This window comes from Sphaeramia orbicularis, chromosome 7 (genome assembly GCF_902148855.1).
Source record: "Sphaeramia orbicularis chromosome 7, fSphaOr1.1, whole genome shotgun sequence".
In the NCBI taxonomy this organism is placed as follows: Eukaryota; Metazoa; Chordata; class Actinopteri; order Kurtiformes; family Apogonidae; genus Sphaeramia; species Sphaeramia orbicularis.
In genome coordinates, this window is record NC_043963.1 from 35,545,668 (window position 1) to 35,567,027 (window position 21,360).

The 21,360-nt window shown below is 37.5% G+C and overlaps 1 protein-coding gene and 1 long non-coding RNA gene across 2 annotated transcripts; both read right to left on the minus strand.

Moving 5' to 3' along the window:
- Positions 1-8,029: 8,029 nt before the first annotated feature.
- LOC115423196 (uncharacterized) lies at positions 8,030-10,035 on the minus strand. Its single transcript, XR_003935924.1, has 4 exons — positions 9,976-10,035; positions 9,850-9,876; positions 9,589-9,611; positions 8,030-8,350 (listed from the first exon to the last, which is right to left on the minus strand). It is a non-coding gene; the product is annotated as an uncharacterized LOC115423196 (long non-coding RNA).
- Positions 10,036-13,240: 3,205 nt separating this feature from the next.
- Positions 13,241-19,506, minus strand: pa2g4b (proliferation-associated 2G4, b). The gene is made up of 13 exons (XM_030139489.1): positions 19,293-19,506; positions 17,860-17,988; positions 17,679-17,784; positions 17,495-17,564; positions 17,250-17,342; positions 17,101-17,164; positions 16,913-16,991; positions 16,753-16,831; positions 16,523-16,656; positions 16,321-16,415; positions 14,548-14,675; positions 14,312-14,365; positions 13,241-14,227 (listed from the first exon to the last, which is right to left on the minus strand). The coding sequence occupies exons 1-13, from the start codon at positions 19,378-19,380 to the stop codon at positions 14,168-14,170; spliced, it is 1,179 nt and encodes a 392-aa protein (XP_029995349.1). The 5' UTR covers positions 19,381-19,506; the 3' UTR covers positions 13,241-14,167.
- Between the last annotated feature and the right edge of the window lie 1,854 nt (positions 19,507-21,360).

The following is a 21,360-nucleotide window of genomic DNA, read 5'->3' on the forward strand; positions in this document are numbered from 1 at the left end:
ATGATGAAGCTGCTCCCAGAGCCTTTATGGAGTCTTCAGCAGAATTTGATCTGGGGAACCACCAGGATCATGATGACACCAAAACTATTAGAGATAAAAGTGATAGGATTTGATGCTGAGGAGCACTTACAAACAGGATGGAAACTAGAGAGAGTAAGATGTAAAGGATGTTGAGCAAAATAACAAACTATACTCAGACATGGATTTTTATTTATTTATTTTTTGAAACCATCTTGCCTCTGCAGCAGTAAAGAACCCCTGCTGTTTCCTGCAAACCTACCTCTCATGGCTCCTGGGCCAAATTTAGCTTAGTGTTTTTCAAACTTGGGGTCAGGACCCCATGTGGGGTCAGCTGGAATTCAAATGGGGTCACCTGAAATTTCTAGTAATTCTAAAAATTAAAAACAAAAAACAAAACGTACTAATAAAAAATATATGGTGAGTTGACAGAGACAATCACAATCCATAAAAGACATGACAAACTCTGAGGCTGAAACTGAAGCACTGTGGTACTGTTTATCTTTCGAATGTACATTGTGGTTGGTTTAAGATGCTGCAGCTCTTTCATAGTTTGAGTTATTGTTTGTTCAGTATTAATTGTCAGCCTTGTAAATACAAGCTGGACTGACTGTACATATCCTGACCAAGGAAAATAAAATTCCCACTTTATGCAGTAATCTGAACTTGGCTTTTCTGTCTCCGTCCATAAAAATATACATTATATAACCTAAATATCATCTAAAATTAACATTTACTTGAAACATAGTATAGCAAACTATTACATTCATTCATTCATTTTCTGAACTCGCTTTATCCTCACTAGGGTCACGGGGGTCGCTTGGAGCCTATCCCAGCTACATAGGGGTGAAGGCGGTGTACACCCTGGACAAGTCGCCAGTTCATCACAGGGCTGAACATATAGAGACAAACAATCACTCTCACATTCACACCTATGGGCAACTTAGATTAACCAATTAACCTATCAGTGCATGTCTTTGGATGTTGGGAGGAAGCCGGAGTCCCGGAGAGAACCCACGCAGACACGGGGAGAACATACAAACTCCACACAGAAAGGTCCCATCCCCATCGACTGGTGTTGGAATCGAACCCAGGACCTTCTTGCTGTGAGGCACGAGTGCTAACCACTGCACCACTGTGTCGCCCACACAGGTATAAAGACAGACATAAAATTAAATTCATTATTAATAGTAGTAAAAAATGGGTTTTTTCTCATTACACAGTGTAATTTTGTTTTGGAAATAACGCACCCCAATAATGATAGCTGAGATCTTGACTGTTTTCTTAAATGCACTTGCATAATTTCATAACTGCATCAAACATTGCATTATTGTGAACTAAATGTAAAGTTAAAATAACAAACTATTCACAAATAGGCTCCCACAGTGCAGCCACCTCATGGTAAAACGTAGATGGGTTTCAGTATTTTTTTCATGGCTTCAGACTGATTTCTTTCTTCTGTTTCAGGCCAAAAATGGCTCCTGGTCCATACTAAAGTCTAAACATGGAAGAAACAAAAATCCCTGCCATTTAAAAGCATATATTTACACATTAACTTTAAAAGCACCTCTATATACAACATATGACTTGTGACTAATCCAGATCAAATAATGTACTGATAAACTACAATGATAAACCCAAACTGATCCAATATCCATCCAACCACTCCCTTCTCTCCCTAAACTTTTATTTAATTAGATATATCAGGCTCACATTAAAGGTCTCCAGGTTCACTTCAACGGAACAGACCATCGCAAAGATCATCAAAAATATTTGATCTTGGCCTGCTTTTACAAACCAAAACATCTGCTGGGAAAAACTGTGTGCTGTGTGTGTGTGTGTGTGTGTGTGTGTGTGTGTACTTCCTGTAGTGATTGATTTTCACAATTATACAATGTTTTCATCTGTTGTTTTTTCTTATTAATGAGCGCGTTCCTGGCCCGAACTCCCATCGATATCCTTTTTCTGATGTTACTTTTTTGCTGCTCTTTCAATCGACAAAGAAAAATGTGACGAAACATTTGTCTCATGCACATGAACAAGGCGCCAACTCTCACAGAGGCACCAGGATTTATTCAGCCAGCAGGTTAGTATAATATTACACTGATTACCATGGGCACAAATGCAAAAGTCTTCTGGGGACCTTCATGATTCCACTAAGAACAAATACAGTATGAAGGTTGAGTTGAACAGGTTGACTTAAATCCATTCTGTCACTTCTAGCCTTCATTAGTTAATTAATTTTGTACATATAACCATATATAGTTACTACTGGTAAATGTCCATATGACTGGGCAATTCATTGAAGATGAAACTGCAGTTTTATTGACAGAGACCAGAGTCCATCCTCCACATTTACATTTACATTAACATTTTTACAATCAGTGCTGCAAATAAAACTGTGAATTGCGATTCTTTCAGACCTCAGTTTTTTCTATAGCAGCCATAAGCAGATCAGGTTTCCAAAGAATTCCCAAAAGCAGTTTAATCCAGTAATATGGGATCAAAAAGATTCCTGTCACAAATTTAGATTTAGCAAAGATTTGTAAACTTGTGATAATGTTCTACTTCCTGTTTTAATGGGTATGACATGCTTCTATACTACAGTTACAGTGTTTGGACTTTCTGTGTTCATTAAAAAAGGATTTAAAAAAAGAGGAAGTATTGTCCCAATGTTAGATGCTACATTACAGATCAATCTCTCTGACGTTACAGTAGTATTGTTTACAGCTGTCGTGAATTTTACTCAGATGGGTTTGTCAATATAAAGACTAAAAACAGTGATTATAAATTCTTCTACAATTGTTAAAGTTTGTTTCTATTCCACATCTGCATTACGAAATTCAACTTCATTCTATTACATTCATTCACAGCAATGAGGAACAATATATTGATAAACAGCCACATCATTATGAAATGTGACTAACGCATGCTCTCCAGCATGCAGAAGCAGAAGTGGGAGTCATAGGAGGATGACTCTGTACTGATGAATGTTGAAATGATACCGGCAGAAGAATGTAAGAGAGGTCAGAAGTTACACACAATAACACTGGCCTTGTAACAGTCAAACCTACTGGATGTGAAAATGAAGGTGCATAACAGATGACCATCTTTTCCCAGCAGCTATGAGGTTTTCTTTTTTTAATAATATCGTCATGATAAAATGTGAAGCTTTCCATACACTGACCAATCACACGCTCTAACCACTGACAGGTAAAGTGGTTATAATGGTGATTATTTCATTACAACGGTACCTTTCAGTAGATGGGATGTATTAAGCAGCAAGGGGACATTTAGTTCATGAAGTAAATGTGTTGGAAGCAGTAAAATGGGCAGTGTAATAATCTGAGCGACCTTGATGAAGGCCACTTTGTGATTGTCAAATGACTCCAAACCTGCAGGTCTTTATCAGTGTTCTCGTTCTTCAGTGGTTTGTACCGTAACAAAAATGGTGAAAGGAAACAACTGGATCTCAACCCAGTGGATCATCTTCGACACTGTATGTGCAGTTGCTGCCTAATATTATACATGAGGTTTGTTGGTTTTTTAACCCTGTGAAGCCTGAACCATTAAATCAGTGACAGAAAATTCCAGTTCTTTGAAAATGGAGCCTTTATTGGTCCTTCTGAACAACTAAAAATTATTTTTTTAAATATCAATTTCCATGTACGAGTTTCAGTTTTGTATCATATTTGATACATTGGGTCTAAAATATTATTATTTTTGAACAAACAAAAACACAATATAACACAAACATGTCTAACAAATTGGTAATTCCTTTTCAAAATTGCCAAAGTTCTGCCTCCTTCCTCATTAATGGCAATCTTATAGTGTCACTGTAAAGGCCTCTGGTGAATGAATTCCTCCCCCCTGGTGGATTATCCATGTGTTGCATGTATCTAATTGTATACATCAGGTTTTTCAAGGAAAAAGAATATCACACTGATCATGCAGAGGACTTCAAAACTCATGTATCAAATTTGGCATGTTTGGCATTATAGGGTTAAAGTTCTAATGTTTAAATTAAGTTTTAACTTCATTGCACTTGTTACAATGACAATAAAGATATTCTATTCTATTCTATTCTATTCTATTCTATTCTATTCTAATAACCACATATATGCATTTCTCAGTCTCTGTATTAACCCTTTCTTGGGCAAATGACTATTTTTGCTCATTTCCACACACATTCCAAGACAGTGACAGTAACAGTTACAGTGAGGACAGTGGGTCCACAATCTCAGGTCCAATGTGGTCTACAGGGTCTGTAAAGTCCACCTCTGCATGAACAGTGTACCTGCTTTGTTAGGTACCATGAAGTAATGGTACTAATGTAAGGAATGATGTTCAAAGGGATAATGTGGATGTGCACAGGGGTCTGGATCAGCACTTATGTTGGTCTAATGTTAGAAAAGTCATGTTCTAATGTTATCAAATACATGTTCCTTTCACAATACATGTGTTTTTGTTGTATTTTCCATATTTACTTCTTGGATTGTTTTTTTGTTTTGTTTTGTTTTGTTTTACACTTGAGGGTAAGGAACCAAATATAGTAACTTCATTGACCTTGATTTTCTACATGACAATGCAATTTTTCAAATAATTTCACAAAAGCAATAAAGTCTTGTTATGTCCTCCAATAACACACTAAGGTTGAAATGTTGAGTTTTACAGTATTTCTATGAGTGAATTATAAAGGATTAACATCCAGTCTGAGTATATATGAAATATGTACAGCAGTAAAAACAAAAGTTTCAGAGGAAAAAACAGCTTCTATAAACCAAAGTGGTCATATTTAGTGTAACCTCCCTTTGTACTTAACATATCTTTAACCCCTTTGTTCAGACCATGTGAGATTTATTGCATTCATTTTCTAATGTTTTATACCTGGTTTCATTCAACACATGTCAGATGTGTCTAACTGTTTATGCTGTTTCTTGTCATGGGGTCAGAGATCACACTAAATAGTGACTTTAACCTTTAGAAAACATTTAGTGCAGTTTTATTGTATGTCTTCTGAGGCTGTGCATATATTTCCTGTATTTCCTTACTGTATGTGAAGAAATGAGAAATAAATATGTATGCTTTTTAACCCTGCAAAAACACCAAGCAGTAGTGTATGTTTCCCACAAAAAGGTGATTTTTGGTGAAATAATCAACATTATTACCACTTCATGCTTTCAAAATTTTGATTCTTTAGGAATTTACTCCCACCCTTTTTTAAATGAACTTGCTGTATCAATTCTATTTATTCTATTTATTGTATCTTGGAGGTAAGGGTGCAATGTGTGGACTGGGTGTAGCACATGGTTGTGATTATGCTGACTTCAAGATTTTGTGACTGAGTTGTTTTGTGATTGTATGTGTTCAAATGGGAATGCAGCAATGTGAAGCACTGTTGTCCAAAACAAATTTCTCGTATGGGACAATAAAGTTTATCCTGATCCTGATGTACCAGTGGGCTTAATGTTACAGCTGTATTCACACTATTTTGTTAGCATCATTGGCTAATTTTATTATGGTAACCCACACTTTCACAGCTGCAACAGATGTAGACAATATCTCAAGACAGAGAGCATAAATACAGTATTTAGTAAGGTCACTATGGACACAGTTAAAACATCATTATATTTCATTCCTGTAAAGGCTGTGAACTATGCCCTCTGCTGAATGTTTTCTGTACCTGCAACTGTAGTTTGCTTATTTTCCTCAGTTTCACCAAAACTAAACACTGGGCAAAGGAAGACAAACATTGAAACCTCATGCCATAGTACTAAATAAATAGTATTTTAACCATAGAAGCAGATCATGTAGTTTATAAGCGTCAAAATGTTTAGTGGGCCATGTTGTACTAAAGCCAATAGTCTCCTGTTTGTCTTTTCCATTACATTAATTCTCTCAGACTCATTCATCTTTATGCTGTGTCTGTTTCACCCTCCTAAAATCAGTGTCCCCTCTTTGTCCTAAACTTTATTCCACATTCACATTCAGACAGTGGCAGTTGGCAGTGTTTGGTGAATAACATCATTTATATGAATGACGATAACTTTGTCATGGTCAGTACAAGGAGGTCAAATTAAAGAGTCATAACTCGAAGTACAGTTACAGCATGAGATTATGTATCACAGGTTTCTCCTTCCTGCACCTGTCAGGCTCCACAACAGAAACTGCTCCAAATAATTCTGTGCAATAAACCAGATATAGCATGATCAGAATGTGCACAGCAGTAAATAGTACATAAAGGGCTTTTTGGATTTGTCGTTATTTTTGATTTTGCACTTTCTTTTGCTCTTGTGCTTTGCTGCTGTAAATCTGGAATTTCCTCTTACGGGACTAATAAAGGCTTATCTTATCTTATCTTATCTTATCTTATCTTATCTTATCTTATCTTACCTTATCTTAGCTTATCTTAACTTTTAGTGTACATGCGCATCTCAGACAAAAAAAACAAAACCCAGAACACCTGAGACCTGACACTACTGTACTTTCTTTTGCACTTATCTCCATGGTCAGACAGTACAACTCTAATACCTGCCTTGCAGGGAAAGTATTTCTTGTAATTTCACTTACTGTCATGAACTGAATGTGGGCTGAGAGCAGAACTCTCTACTCAGTTCTTGAATATAATTGCAGAAGGAAAAGAACACGACAGGGACACTAATTTTGTTAATAGTGTTTTTCAGGGAGCAGCCTTATTACAATTCACCTTTATTCCAATCCTGAGGACAGAATGAATTATTGGACTGCATTCAAGCATAAAAACAGGGTATCTTTGTGAGCTGCTTGTCTGAATGTGCTCTGTATAAAGGTTACAGTATTCACACACCCACTCAAGTCATGGGATGTGGATGGAATCTTAAATGTTTTCAGAAAAAATTGTCCATTATTTCCTTCAATAGACATGACTGTAACACAGACTCGTTTCCCATTCATCAGGGGCAAACTGACATGTCAGAAACCTTTTATGCAAATGTCAGAATTAATTACGTTATAAACCTCAGCAGCTTCAACAAGGTGGAACATTTAATGCACTACCTGACCTAAACAGCTGGTGAATGATTTATTCCATTATATACAGTGTAATTAGTTACAGCAGTACAAACACTGAATGTAATCTTTTGAACCTTTTTTTTTTTTTTTTGTCTGTTTCAAAGGAGAAAAATGCTATTTAGCGTTTGTGACAAATCTTTATGTTTTGGGAATTCCAGGGGGAAATTTTGGTTTTCTGGACTCTAAGAGTTGAAATTCCCCTTAGAATTTGACAGGTCAAAATGACTGTTAAAGATGAAATAACTGAAAGAATGTGGCTTTCATTACTATGTCACACTTAAGGTCTAGTGCTGTGTTTTTCAACCTTGGGGTCGGGACTCCTCATGAGGTTGCCTGAAATTTCTAGTAATTGATAAAATTAAAAAATAAACATACTAATAAAAAATATATGGTGAGTTATAACACAAAAAAAGCCATGACAAACTCAAGTTGGGGCACTGTGGTACTGCTCATCTTTCATTCAGTGTGGCTAGTGTAAGATGTGGCAGCTTTCATAATTCAGTGTGAGTTATTGTTTGTTCAGTATCAATTTGCAGCCTTGTAATACTAGCTGGACTGACTGCACATATCATGATCAAGGAAAATAAAATTGTCACTTTGTGCAGTAATCTTTACCTGGCTTTTCTGCCTCTGTCCATAGTCATATAAATTATATAGTGTAAATGTCACCTAAAATTAACTTTTATTTGCAACATAGTATCGTTAACTATTGCATGATCAAAAACATTTTTAGCCAAAAAAAGTCTCCATTCTGAATGTCTGTAAATTTGTGGTGTTGCCATGGGGTCATGAGCCAAAAAAGGTTGGGAACCTCTGGTCTAGTGACTGTAAAACACTATCAGCAATTAAAGCATGTTGTAGCAGATTATCTAAAAAATTGCAATTTATTACCAAAGCCCCAGATATACTTTGTATTATAAAAAGGCAAAATGATGTAGAGCTTTAAAAATGACATGACAAGTATTTAAAACCAAAAACTTTAATCACAGTATAAACAAAAACGAATGACAAAAGTTGAGGAATTAAGTACAAACAGTCCAGAAAATCCCAGAGAACATGGCCATCATCCAGCAGGTCTTCAATCAGCCCCTGGGCATCACAAAGCTGCCACGCCGCTGTCTCTGGTTGATTTGGACGCCACTGGTCTCAGACTCAACACCGGGAGAGTCCTGGGTCTCCGGCTGTGCTCACTGGTCTGTCGTTGACAAAATGTGACATCACAGCCATGACGGAGATAGTTTACTTGGACCTCTGCCTCATCTTTCTCCTTTTACGCTTCAGCCTGTAGAAAGACCAACAACACAGCCGTTAAACAAGTCTGTAGCAGATCATATAACATGGGGTTTGTATTCTATCACTGTATTCATATGGGACATTTCCTGATCCTTTTAGATGTATTTTCTTATGGCAGAAATAGGAGACACTAACAATTAATTAAGTCATATATAACTTTCAGTTTTGACAGGCTGAGCAGTCAAACCAAGTTGTTATCTTTCCAATATTACTAGTACTGTAGTAAAACACAAAATGTCATCTCTAAACAGTATTTGTACACTGAATTGGTGTGGATGGACACCTGGGTTTTAGATCAATTAACGCAACATTTTGAGACACCTTTTTTCATTCCACTGAGTTTATGGGAAGTCTGCTTTTTTAACTATGAGTTAAATCAGTTTGATGTGAGGATAGTGTTTACTTTATTCTTCATCAATTGCATATTAATGGCCCATTATAATAAAACAGACATGAGGAGTGAGTTTAGCAAGACCCCATGACAATGGCAACATTCTTTGAGTTGGAAAGTTATTCGTATGTTATGGAGTTCCATATTGGCCTTGATCACAGGTGTCAAACATGCAGACTGGGGGCCAAAACCGGCCTGTGAGATGAATTTACAAAGTGCAAAATGCAAAAATTACCCTGATGATACTAACAGTCAAGGGCATTAAACTCAAAAATAACAGCATATTCACCCAGAAAAAAATGACTCCAAATTTTCTTCTTGGTTTAATATGAGAAAAATAATATGACATTATGCCTATAAAAAATGGCAACACCAATTTTTTCTCTTTGATTTATTGCAAAAAACATCAAATTGTGATATCTTTAAATAATACAATGTCAATAACCTGAACAAATATGAACAACCTGGAATGTCTAAAGAAAAATACATGCAATTTTAACAATATTCTGCCTGTTTATTGCCTTGGTAGATCTGATCTGTAATGCACATGTATAAATCATAAGTTGAGGCATAATATTGATAAAATTGTACTATTTTCTTCAGAAATTTCAGCTTTTTCCAGTTATTCACATCTTTTTTGTTTTGGATAGAAATAGTTTCATCATTTAATGCTATTTTTTGCACTAAAAAGCTGGAGTTGTCATTATTTATGGGCTATTATTTTACTGGTCCGGCCCGCTGGAGATCAAATTGGGCTGAATCTGGCCCCTGAAAGAAAATGAGTTCGACACCCCTGGTCTAGATACAAATAAATGAACCTTTCATGACAATCTTACCTGCGCATGCGCTTCTTCCTCCACTGCAATAAAAAAGACGACGTTAACTTGGATATTACATTATTTCAATAATAAAACACCAACAGTACGTCTGTCGCTGATGGTCAAACACACACATGAAGTTAACAGAGTTCATTTTACAGTTGAATGCTATTTGACGTGCAAGTGAGCCAGTCTTCCTGCTCATGCCTGTTAGCTCGCTAGCAAAAGTTAGCACCTCTATACAAGTGTTATTTAGTCATACCAACAAGATAAACTGACCTTAGCCCTCATTTCGAAGAGAGTAATCTGTAAAAAGAAGGAAAAAATAAGAGGATTAGTTGGATGGTTTTAAAAAGGTGACGATAACACTTGGATTGCAGTACAATAAGGTAGGTTCTAACGTACCACTCACTACGGAATCGCCTTCACGGAGGACGTCATAGAGCAGCGACGCAAAATATATAGCATCTATTACGTCATAAGAATTGGACAGTGTTGAAATATGGGAAATGAAGTCATGTCGAAGATCTTTACAGAAACTGAATTACTGTTACTGCAGACTCCACTTGCACCCCCTGCTGACACTAAATAATTTAATACACCGTCTACAAACTGGACTATGGTTCATACTAATATCAAAATAACACCAGATTCCACAATATTTTAAGCAGGATCAAGAGAAAGCAAATTAAATATTTTATTGTAAAGGTAATTTGCTGCTGCATACAGCAATAAACCGATTATTTTTGTAACATAATGGAGAGATTATTCTATATTCAGAAATTTTAAAATAACAAGTCCCTATCTATCAGCCATTTTTATGTGTATAACCAAAATAAATACTGTAAATATGATGTATGACAGATGCCTACCACTTAAATTGAATAGATTTAAAACCTTTCAGAAATAATTTTAACCAAATCAAGACTGGGTTTTAGAGAAAAAGTTGTCTAGTTACTCATACATTGCAGGTAAAGTAACAGATCTAGAAGATTTTACATGAGGTGGTAAAGTGGTGGCAAGTCTTTTCAGGGTGGTAAACAAAGATAGTACAAAGGAAACCCCATCAGAGGTTGATCTTGAGAAATATTTACATGGTGGTAAGAGGATGCCATGGAGATTAAAAAGGGTGGCTGGAGGCAGCAAAGCTATACAGACAGACAGACAGACAGACAGACAGACAGATAAATTCTCTCCAATTATCAGATGTATCTGAATATCCTGCTTATAGAACCAGTTATAAGGTGCTTTAAACAGTGTCACCTCCAGCAGAAACAGCAGTAACTAGAAGCACTCGGAGAGCGCAGACCTTCGCCAAGGCTGATCAGTGGGTCCCCCGTGGGCCCCCCCGCCCCCGAATACCACCAAAATTTAATCATTTCTTCCTTATCCCATTTCCAACAAACCCTGAAAATTTCATCCAAATCTGTCCATAACTTTTTGAGTTATGTTGCACACTAACGGACAGACAAACAAACAGACAGACAAACAAACAAACAAACAAACCCTGGCAAAAACATAACCTCCTTGGCGGAGGTAATTACATGACAACACTAACGATGAACATATTGATAATTATTAGAATGATGTCGTATATACACCAGTACCTTTTGGTAAATGCTTTTGCATTTTTCTGCTAATTCTTCTGTTCCTTAATGACCTCTTACTAATTATAACATGATGTAACACAAATGAAAAGCTCTGAATAATCTAATGATGGTCCTTAGAACCATTAATCAGTCAGAAGGCCCAGAGCAACGACTGAAAATACAATCTCTACATTCTCCTGCCGACACTTAAATACTTCAAGTGGGAATCAAGTAGGAACACCCCCCTTTTTCAGAATAGACCATCAGTAGATCACAATCCAAAACTCAAAATCAACACCTGAAGATATTTTCTATTATTCATGATTTACAACATGTGACAACAATGATATCAGCATATCCAGTTTGATGATTCATATTCTTCTGTTGATCACAAACACATATAATGACTGACATGGCCTGTATTGGTAAATATACATTCTTTATATCATGGCCAAACATCTCCACTTTTCCATTTAATAGTCCAAAGTACATTGCTCCAGAAATCTTTTGGTTTGTTCAGATCCGACTTAACAAACCTAAGATGTGCTGACATGTCTTTTGTCCTGGAAAATCTTCCAAACAAGACAGTAATTGAAGACTGAAGATTCTTGATCCGTGTTTTTCTAATTATACTGTCAATATTTAACACTTACTGAGACCTGTAGCATCTGAGATACAGCTTTTGGGTTTTTTGGAATTTCTCTGAACAGTCTGACATGGGGGTGAATTTCCTGGTACGTCCACACCTGAGAAGATTGGGAACTGTTTTAAATGTTTTCTACTTATGACTGATCTTCCTCACGGTCATACACACTTAAAACTGCATGAAAATGGACTCCTATCCGTTCCCAGATTAATGGGCAGTAACAGTTGCTTCTCTAAACTCAATGCATATGTCTTTCCTCCTTGGTTTTGTGTTGACACACACCTGAATGCTCCAGACAAGTAAACTGCCAAAACGTCTGCTTTTATAAAGGTGATTACACTGATAATCATTAAATCACAGGCATTTCATCAGCAGAACTTGGCTCCTGCTCACCCTCATAATTCCTATGAGAGTGAATTAAATTTATCATGCACGACTTGTGCATTTTGGGGCCTCATTTACATAAATAAAATAATTACATTGAATGTGTCATGCATTTCTGTTCATCTAGGGTTGTATTTACCTGATGAGGACTTGATAATACAATCCTGATTCATATAACTAGAGATGGTAGAATTGTTTTTCTATGACTGTATGTGGTTCAGTCCAGAAGCAGGTTTTATGTAGGAAAATTAATTAATACTTTATATTAACCCATAAAGACCCATGCATCCAACATCGACCAAAACCATCCACTAATGTAACTGTTTAATCTCTGATGATCCACTAATCCTATCAATGCATGTAAATGATTGGTGTAAAATAGTTATTCATCTTTTCATGGTCATCAGATATGACCCATGTGGACATTCAGAGGCTCCATAGTTACCATGGAAACACCGTCATCTTCTACAACATTGATTCACCAGTAAAACCCATGGAGTTGGATCAATGGCAGTGGATGGAAACACTGGGGTTATGTTCAGTAAAGGAGAGATTTGTTGAAAAAGTCACTTTTTTTTTTTTTTTTTTACAGTTTTCTCTGTTGTTGATATAATAAACCTTAACTTTACTCAGAACTTTTATGAACATCTACATGATTAGTAAATTAAGTGCAGGAAAATACCAAATTTTCACTGAAGACACAAAATACAGAAGATAATATTACAAGAAATGGTGATAAATCACTTAAGGAAGGTTAAATATAGAGAAAAATTCATTTGGGAACTGCCATAAATTTAACACTGGGTCCTTATGGGTTAACAAATTTGAGTGAGTTAGGTTAATGTGTTTTCTCACTAAGTACCATTTGAGACATTCATAACTTTTTACAGACCCTGTTTCATTACTACATCTCCAAGTGCCATATTATTTATGTATATATTATTCATCTGCATAATATACAAATGCATCAGTTATAAATGCACTTCAAATCTTTAAAACAATCTTGTTCAGCAACACGGCCGACGGCCTTAATAAAGTCCAAACACTCAAATGATGTCAGGTGGCTTTTTAATGTTTCCAAAAATAGTCTCTGAAACTGGGATTTGTTTTACAAAAGCATCCATTATATTTTCCAGGTATGGAGATCTTATGTAAACAAAGACTGTCTGACTCAGTGGTGGCACCAGAGGTCTGAACCAGGAGTTAGGACCATCCACAACTGAGAAAAAGAAACCCTTTTTCCTACCTGTTAAAATCACTAACTTTAAGGTCTTCAGATGTCAGTTTCACAAATTTTAAGCTGAGTAACCTAGATTCCTACACATATACACAATGTGCTAGTACAGACAGGAAGCAAGAGCAGTATAAATGCAGTAATTGCGCTCAACTCAAGAGTCATGAGAACTGATGATGTCTTTCTAAGTTGTGAAGAGGCTATGACATGGTTTAAAAAATAAGCGTTATGCATTTCTGCCCACAACAGGTTAACACTCACTTCAAAGACATGGTGTGATGTTTATGAATAATGTATGTCCCACACAATTACAATGACACATTATTGTGCATTCATCATCCTTGGCTGCTCTGTGAAACTCATTTATTTTCTATTATCTTTCACTACAGTTACTGTGGAAAGAAAGGTAGAGGCTCAAGGTCAGTTGGAAACGGTCTAGTTGAGGATAAGTCCTTGTACAAAATATCCTCCTTTGTAGTGGAATCGTGCCCACTATTGCAGGGAAACGGCTGTCTGAAGGACAATGAGATTTACTAAGGGCATGTGTGTGAGTTCATTGTGTATTTTATTTTAGCCGGAGCGACACAATTTAGGAGCAGCATCATCCCAGGCTGACATCAGTTGAATTCGGTGATTTTCACAGCGGCTTCGCCCGCAGATGCCCCAGACAGCTGGGACAGAAGGATTTATGACGTCTGTTCTTTGGGTCATCAGATGTCTGTTAGAAATTCCTGGCGAGATCTTCTATTCTGCTTCTTCAGTCTCCATTGGCTGTCCTGTTGCACTCTCCACAGTCTTTGAGGCCTTTATAACAAAGACAATTGGGATTTTAGAAACATTTTGTAAATATATTCTTAAATTACAGCATCAGACAATCCTCTAACTCACCTTCTTTTTCTTTTTCTTTTGTGTCTTCCGGCTTGCCGAGCTTTGCAGCAAAGCCTTTGTAGAAAAAAAAAGGACAATCATTGACTTTCATAACCTCACAAGGTTTAGCGCACAATACATCAACACATAATAGCTGGAAAATGCCAAGTCAGCTGCCAGCGCTCCGTAGCAGTTCCATTATCCTCATTTTCTTTCACAGAAGGACAATGCAATATACCATCCATCATATGTTTTACCTTCAGATCAGGGTCCTCCACTTCATGCTCAGACTTGTACAGCTCTGGCTCAAAGAGGCTGTTGGTGATTCTTAGTGGTCCATTTGCCATGAGCAGAACGGTGAATTTGAACTGGGCAACGAATTCACCTGAGAAACAATACCATAAAAATAAAAAAAGTTTAACAGTCTGTTGTGGTACAAAACTTATCTGTGTAGATGTATCCAGGATTATATAATAACCTTAAGCACTGTTTAAGATACAAAAAACTACATGACTAAACTATACACAAACATAACGTGCCGTGCACTTTTAATAACCCTTGGCCAAATATGGTGGAAGGTTCTGTTGAAAGTTACTGCCCTGTAATTTAGATGAGATTGTCTTTGTGTAAAACTTATTACATACATATTTATATTTGAAATTATTCAGATATTATAACTGCACAAGGCCATTTGACCTTGAAAAAGCATGTCAAGGTGACCTATTTTCAATAGGCTTCAGCTCCATGCGAAGATGCCTCCACAGTATTAATTTGGTGCAGATATCTCAATGCATTCTTCAGATAATGTGATTATGTCATTGAATGGACAGACAGATGGACAGACAACAAAACGATTACAATACCCCTTCGGTCAGAAGTTGGCCGAGGGGTAAAAACTATGAGAGCATTTCATTAGAAATGACTTAAGGAAAAAGCATAGGCTACTGAGAAAGACAGATTTGTTCTACACCTTGATGTATGTGATTCTCAGAGTTTTTTGTCATTACCAAATTAAGAATTCCAAATTTTGTTACTTCATTTCAATAACTCAGGAGTCATTCCCTGCCTTCTTTTGCAGATAATCTGCTTTATAACTAATCAACTGCAAAAAAAATATTGACAAGTCTCATCAGTCTCAGCTGGGCTTTTTGGCAGGTGCTAATTAACACAAAAGCATATCAATATGATAAACGTTAAACCAGCTGTTTAATGTGTAACTTCACTCCAAGCTCTGAGCCTCGCTCCATCCACTGCACAATTCTGAAATCTGATAAAAGGTAGACAGCAGACTGTGGGAAATGGATGCTTGAGCCAGCGGCAGCTCTGCAATATTTCCATGCCAGAGAAAAATAGAGTGGTAGAGAATCACAAGGCACTTAGAGAGAGGCTACAGATAGTCAAGGGGGTCAAGGACAGCGGAGCTCCTTAGTCAGAGATTCCAGCTACAGTGTCTTCCAAAGCCAGAACCCTTGGAGCCGAGGTAATGCAAGACAGTCTCAGAAAATATGAGACACTATTTAAGAGGCTGGTGTGAACGAATGTACGCTCAATAAATAGCTTCATCTTATGTTTTAAAATAAGCACAATATACCCCTCAAGTGCATGAGCTGCTTACCTGTAATGAGAGGGCTCTGATATACTATTTTAAATCAATTTCATGAAACAAATAAGTCCTAAACCTCTGATTGTTTCAGCATGGCCTTATAAGGAACAGGATAACCCATTTTGTCCCATGAAATACCAGTTTTTGTACATTTTCTATGTAATGTCATATCATTTAGTGTACAGCTGAAAAACACATCTTGACGGGACATCCAGGAATATAACCATAGTCACTGATCACACTTAAATAGCAAAATAACCCAGGCGTCCACCGTGGTGTCAGTGTTTTGCTACAGGGACTGGTGATACTCTTAAAACTCCAAGTAGCACTGCACACAAGTTAATTTTCTGAGAAAGTTTACCAACTCTCTTGAGCTATTTCAGTGAATGTGTCTACACTGAGAAATGTAAATATATGTTTGCCTCACCCTCTCTCTCATGCAGTACACTGAATGGCTGCAGCAGCTCATGTTTGGCACACTCCAGCACACCCAATCTGGCCTTTCCTTCATCCTCAAACGCTCTAAAAAGACAAGAAATTATATGAAGACAAACTTCACACATTAGCTTATTAGATAATTCATTAAAAACCTAAATGCTTCAGACAGTGCCCATGATGATGGATACTACCTCAGAGTGAAAGGCATCGTATCAAAGCGTCTCTCCATCTCACTGAAGAAGGTCCGGGACGTCTTCATCTTCAAACCGTAGACCTTGTTGGGATCTCTTTTGTAAACGGTGGTCCTTTGGCCTGCATCCTTTGCCTTAAGTGCAATATAAAACAAGTTTTTCATGTTCTGCTTTTGTCAAATTTCCTAAATCAAGTGGAAAATTTGGGTTAATACTCATTTTCCTCTTACCTTCCCTTCTCCGGTGCTGATAAGAACATCCACTGCGTATACCTCATGCACTTCAAACTCAGCCTTCTCATGGTCCTTTCTACAAATATGAAGTGAAATGGTTACCTGCTGATGAACGAGAACATGCACAAAACTACAAGTAGCTACTGTGTTTACTCACTTTTGCTGGTCCGTTGGGTTTTGGATAATAGTTTTCTCCCCATCAATCACATGTTGTTTGAGCTGATGGGATAACATACCTGAGGGGATACACATAAGCAGAATACACTGAGTCAAGAATGTCAAAGCACAGTGAACTGAAATCTGTACCATCTGAGATCAAAGAGCCTGAAAGTGTCCAATACTCACCCTCTATAGGGGAGCACTTGAAGGACTTTGCGATCTTGTTCCAGGCTTCTGTGACCTGTGTGTTCTGATGGGAGAGGTGTTATTTTAAAGGTGAGGTAAATGCACTGATGATGAACTTCAGATCAGTGGTCACGGCGACTGATTTTTACCTGGTTTCCTGGTTTGACAAGACGCAGAGCTGCCTCAGCGCAGAGGTGAGCTGCTTTGAGGACGTCAGCTTTCCTCCCCGTTAGTGGGTTTTCCTGAAGGAAGACCGCAAAAGAACTATGAGAAGAGGACTAACAATAATACTGGAGAACATAGTTGATGTTGTGAGAAAAGCAGGAATTCAAAAAGAAACAGGTACCAAAACAACTGTGGAAAAGTGTCATTTATCGCTGCAGTGATTACCTACCTTGGTCACTCCAATAACAAAGGTGTGAGCCACATTTGAGATGAAGCCGTCGACATGCACACCCAGATCACTGCATACAAACATGACAGGAATAGACGAGGCAAAGAAGGTATAAATAGCACATAAAATATGCACTGTAACTTGTAATAGCACAAGACAGACAAGTATAAATTTTGTGGCTTACATTTTTACAACGTCACCATCCTTCAATATGATGTCAGGGTCGCTCTTCAGAGGGGAGTGATGGCATACACAGTTGTTAACTGACACACAAGTAGGAAAAGCGATACCTGTGAAAGACAGAGCGTGAATGAGGGTGAACTACTCCAAGACAATGATGTATTAATATTAAAGCAATGACTTACCTTTCTTCATCTCTTTTTCCTTCTTGAAAATTTTCCCTGTTTCTGCCATGATGAAGGCATCTCCCTTTTCACAGAGGCTGAGGACAGCCACTCCTGCAGTAGCTGCCGCAACTACATTCTTCAGAGCCTCTGCAGGACCGCAAATAGAAAGAATGAGAGCATCCCAAATACAGGTACAGACTGCAGACCACTCCAAACCTTTCAACTGATACATGTTCAGATTTAGTGGAGCTGAAAACTGGTCATCCCAGAGCAAAATGTTAGACATTTGGAGGTCAGTGTTCAGCCTTTTGTTTAGCAGTTTGACCAACAAACAAGTAAGATGCAATATAAATTTACAGACCTGAACCCAATTGAAAACCTCTTGAATATAAATTCCTACATATTTATACTTCTTCTTAAATTGTGTGTCTGTTGTTTTCTAGTGTCATGAAGAGCAAGTTTATTGGTTTATCCTGACCATTACATTTCATTGCATTGCTGACTGTGTGCTAACCTGCATATGACAAATAAACAAATCTGAATCTTAAGTAATTAAACAAAGTTTCCATTATAGTACCAAAAACTATGCCAGAGTACACAATGAGGGTTTTCCACTAAATATAGTTTTCTAATTTGCTCTTAAGCTAAAACATTATTACTATGTTATAGAAATGATTTTGATTTATTTCTATTTTTCTAGTCTAGTAATATTTTCTGCAACTAAATGCATAGAAAGACAACAGTTATATTTGGAATTTGGGAGAAGTGTGGCCAGAAAATCCTAAGGCAAACATCTACAGGCAGAATTACACGTATGCTTAAATCATAGTAACAGTATTTGAAGTGTATAACTGCTGATGGTGATGACATGAAGCTGCTTTTAAATGTGACTGAACACTGAAAAATGCCGGGTGTGTTGACTCAGTCTTAAGCCAATTATTATCTCAAGTTTCACCTTTAAGAATCAGACACATCATCCATAAGGTCTTCAGTGGATTACATGGCAATTCTTAAGAAGTTCTGGTTTTATTTCTATATGGTTTTGTACACTTAAATGTTGGCCTCTCATTTACTGGTACAACCCAGCATGTTGCCGTTCACTGCTGCCGTTTTCACTTGTCATTGTTATTTGTTAGCAGTTACAGCTAGCTAACGTCTGCTAATGGGATAGCTCAGCCTCAGAACTAGCCACCTAGCACCGTGGGCTAACATGACAGCAACGTGCACAGCCACACACAAAGAAGACACCTGCCCACATTTTTTATCATGGTCCAAGTTTAATTTTTATAAAATACATCTGAGCTTCCTCGTGGAAGGTGCCGTCGTGTCCTGCTACGGCACATGGCACAGCTGCTGCCCGGGTAGCTGACAGTGCTAGCTAACATGAGACGGATCCTGGTACTTGGAGACTGTTCAGTCCAAACGGCACGTTGACGCTGCGCTTCACTTACGGTTTGCTATCTCGGCCCCCATCTTGTACTTGGTGACCACCAAGTCATCAGCGATGGTCTGCTCCTGTGTCTCGTCATCTCCAGACATGTTGGCAGTGTGTCCGCGAACTCAGAGTAACTTTTTCTCCGGTGGGTGTCTGTCAGTCAGTCACTGGATGGACCACGCTGCTCCGCACCGGGCCGCCCGACTCCAGCCGGCAGCCCACGATCAGCAGATCCCGCCCACCACCGAAGACACATTGTACCGACAAGATAGTACCCCGCCACTTCCCGGTTCCCCCAAAACGTTCAAGTGAAGAGTAAGACATATAGCTAATTCCCTTCTAAGGGATCCATTAAAATAATAAGATGTAAAAAATCAAGGTAAATTCGTTTTGAGGCTTTCTAGTTTACAAAAAATAATTGAACGAAGGTGACTATGGCCGACTCTGAACAGGACTTTCTGTAAACCGGAAACACATGTCAATTAATATTTCCCCTCTTCTATCATCTCTGGTCCGCCTCTGCCACTAGTGATGTGACGTTCATGAATTAAGCGAATCTTTTGAACGGCTCTTAGAAATGAACGATGGGAACCGGGTCTTTGTAAAGAGCCGTTCATTTTTTTATTATTTTATTTTTTTATTTTTTAAGGAGGGAGGTCCGATTGCCTGTCAATTTACCAACATACTGTTCTTGTTCTGAGAATTGCACTACAGTTCAGGTATTTAAGTAATTGCAGTGATTAATCACTGTTGGTGCAATTTTTTCCGTATGTTTACACACATTTATTTTTCTAATTTTGAGGAGAGTAAAATGTTATTTCATAAGAAAATGTTTTATTTTCTTCTACAGTTTTAGGGTACAGACTAGTCCACATAATGTATTGTGATATTTTTGGTCAAATTCCAGCATTTGCCTAATGTCACCTCTCATGTCACGGATTTAGCCCACACATTTGAACTAACTATTCTTTTTGACAGTAAGATAATATTTACTGCCGCGCCAATTAAACACCTTTAAAATGTAATGTCAATCATCACATGTAGCCTATTTAGTCATTAAGACATTGGTGTTACAAAATAATGTAAAAAACATAAAAGAGCCAGTCTTTTGAACAACTATTTTCAATGAACGGTTCCTGATTGAATGACTCCCTTCAAAGAGCCAAAAGTCCCATCACTATCTGCCACATCTGAGTGCCAGTGCATCAAAGTTGCGTTTAAATAGAGGGTGTGCACATACCAGGCCACGCCCCTCTAAGTCAGACTGAGTGGCAAAAACCAACCTGCTCAACATGACGGAGTATAGAAGTAAACACAGCAAGACCGTGAAAATGTGACATATGAAATTAAATTAAGGACAACTGGACTGGACATGGATCAGTATGAGCTACCAAAGAACAAGTGGTCCACGAACATTGACATGTGGCTCGAAATCGTGTATCTGGACATCCAGGGTAAGTATCATTGCTATTTTTACCTGAAGCAAATGTACATGGTTTCATCATTACTGACAACCAGGGGCTAAAACAGTGGTTCCCAACCATTTTAACATCACAAATTTCTGGTGACCCCAGACATTCAAAACAGACACTTTTTTTTTTTTTTTTTTTGCTAAAATTCATTTGTTTTTGATCATGTAATAGTTTGCTATACTGTGTTGGAAATAAACGTTAATTTTAGACGACATTTAGTCTACATAATATATATTATTATGAATGGAGGCAGAAAAGCCAGGTGTAGATTACAGCACAAAGTGAGAATTTTATTTTCCTTGGTCAGGGTATGTACAGTCAGTCCAGCTTGGATTTACAAGAAGGACAATTAATACTGAACAAACAAGAACTGAACTATGAATTATGAAAGAGCTGCAGCATCTGAAACTGACCACAATGATCATTTGTTCAAAGTGTTTTTATTACATATCGAGTCATTCAGAAAAGCATAATACAGTCATTGTTTTTTATACCCAACCCATGAACATTCCCACCCTGTTGCACCAGAAAAAAAAATGAATGAATGAATGAATAAATAAATAAATACATAAATAAATAAGGAACACAGATAATACCACAATGAACATTTGA

Bases quoted from the DNA above. Each gene is read 5' to 3' on its own strand.
- pa2g4b (XM_030139489.1), bottom strand. From the start codon at position 19,380: ATGTCTGGAGATGACGAGACACAGGAGCAGACCATCGCTGATGACTTG. The intron at 17,785-17,859 runs GTAAGTCATTGC...TGTCTTTCACAG, and splicing joins GGAAAAAGAGATGAAGAAAG to GTATCGCTTTTCCTACTTGT. The intron at 16,416-16,522 runs GTAGTATCCATC...TTGTCTTTTTAG, and splicing joins ACGATGCCTTTCACTCTGAG to AGCGTTTGAGGATGAAGGAA.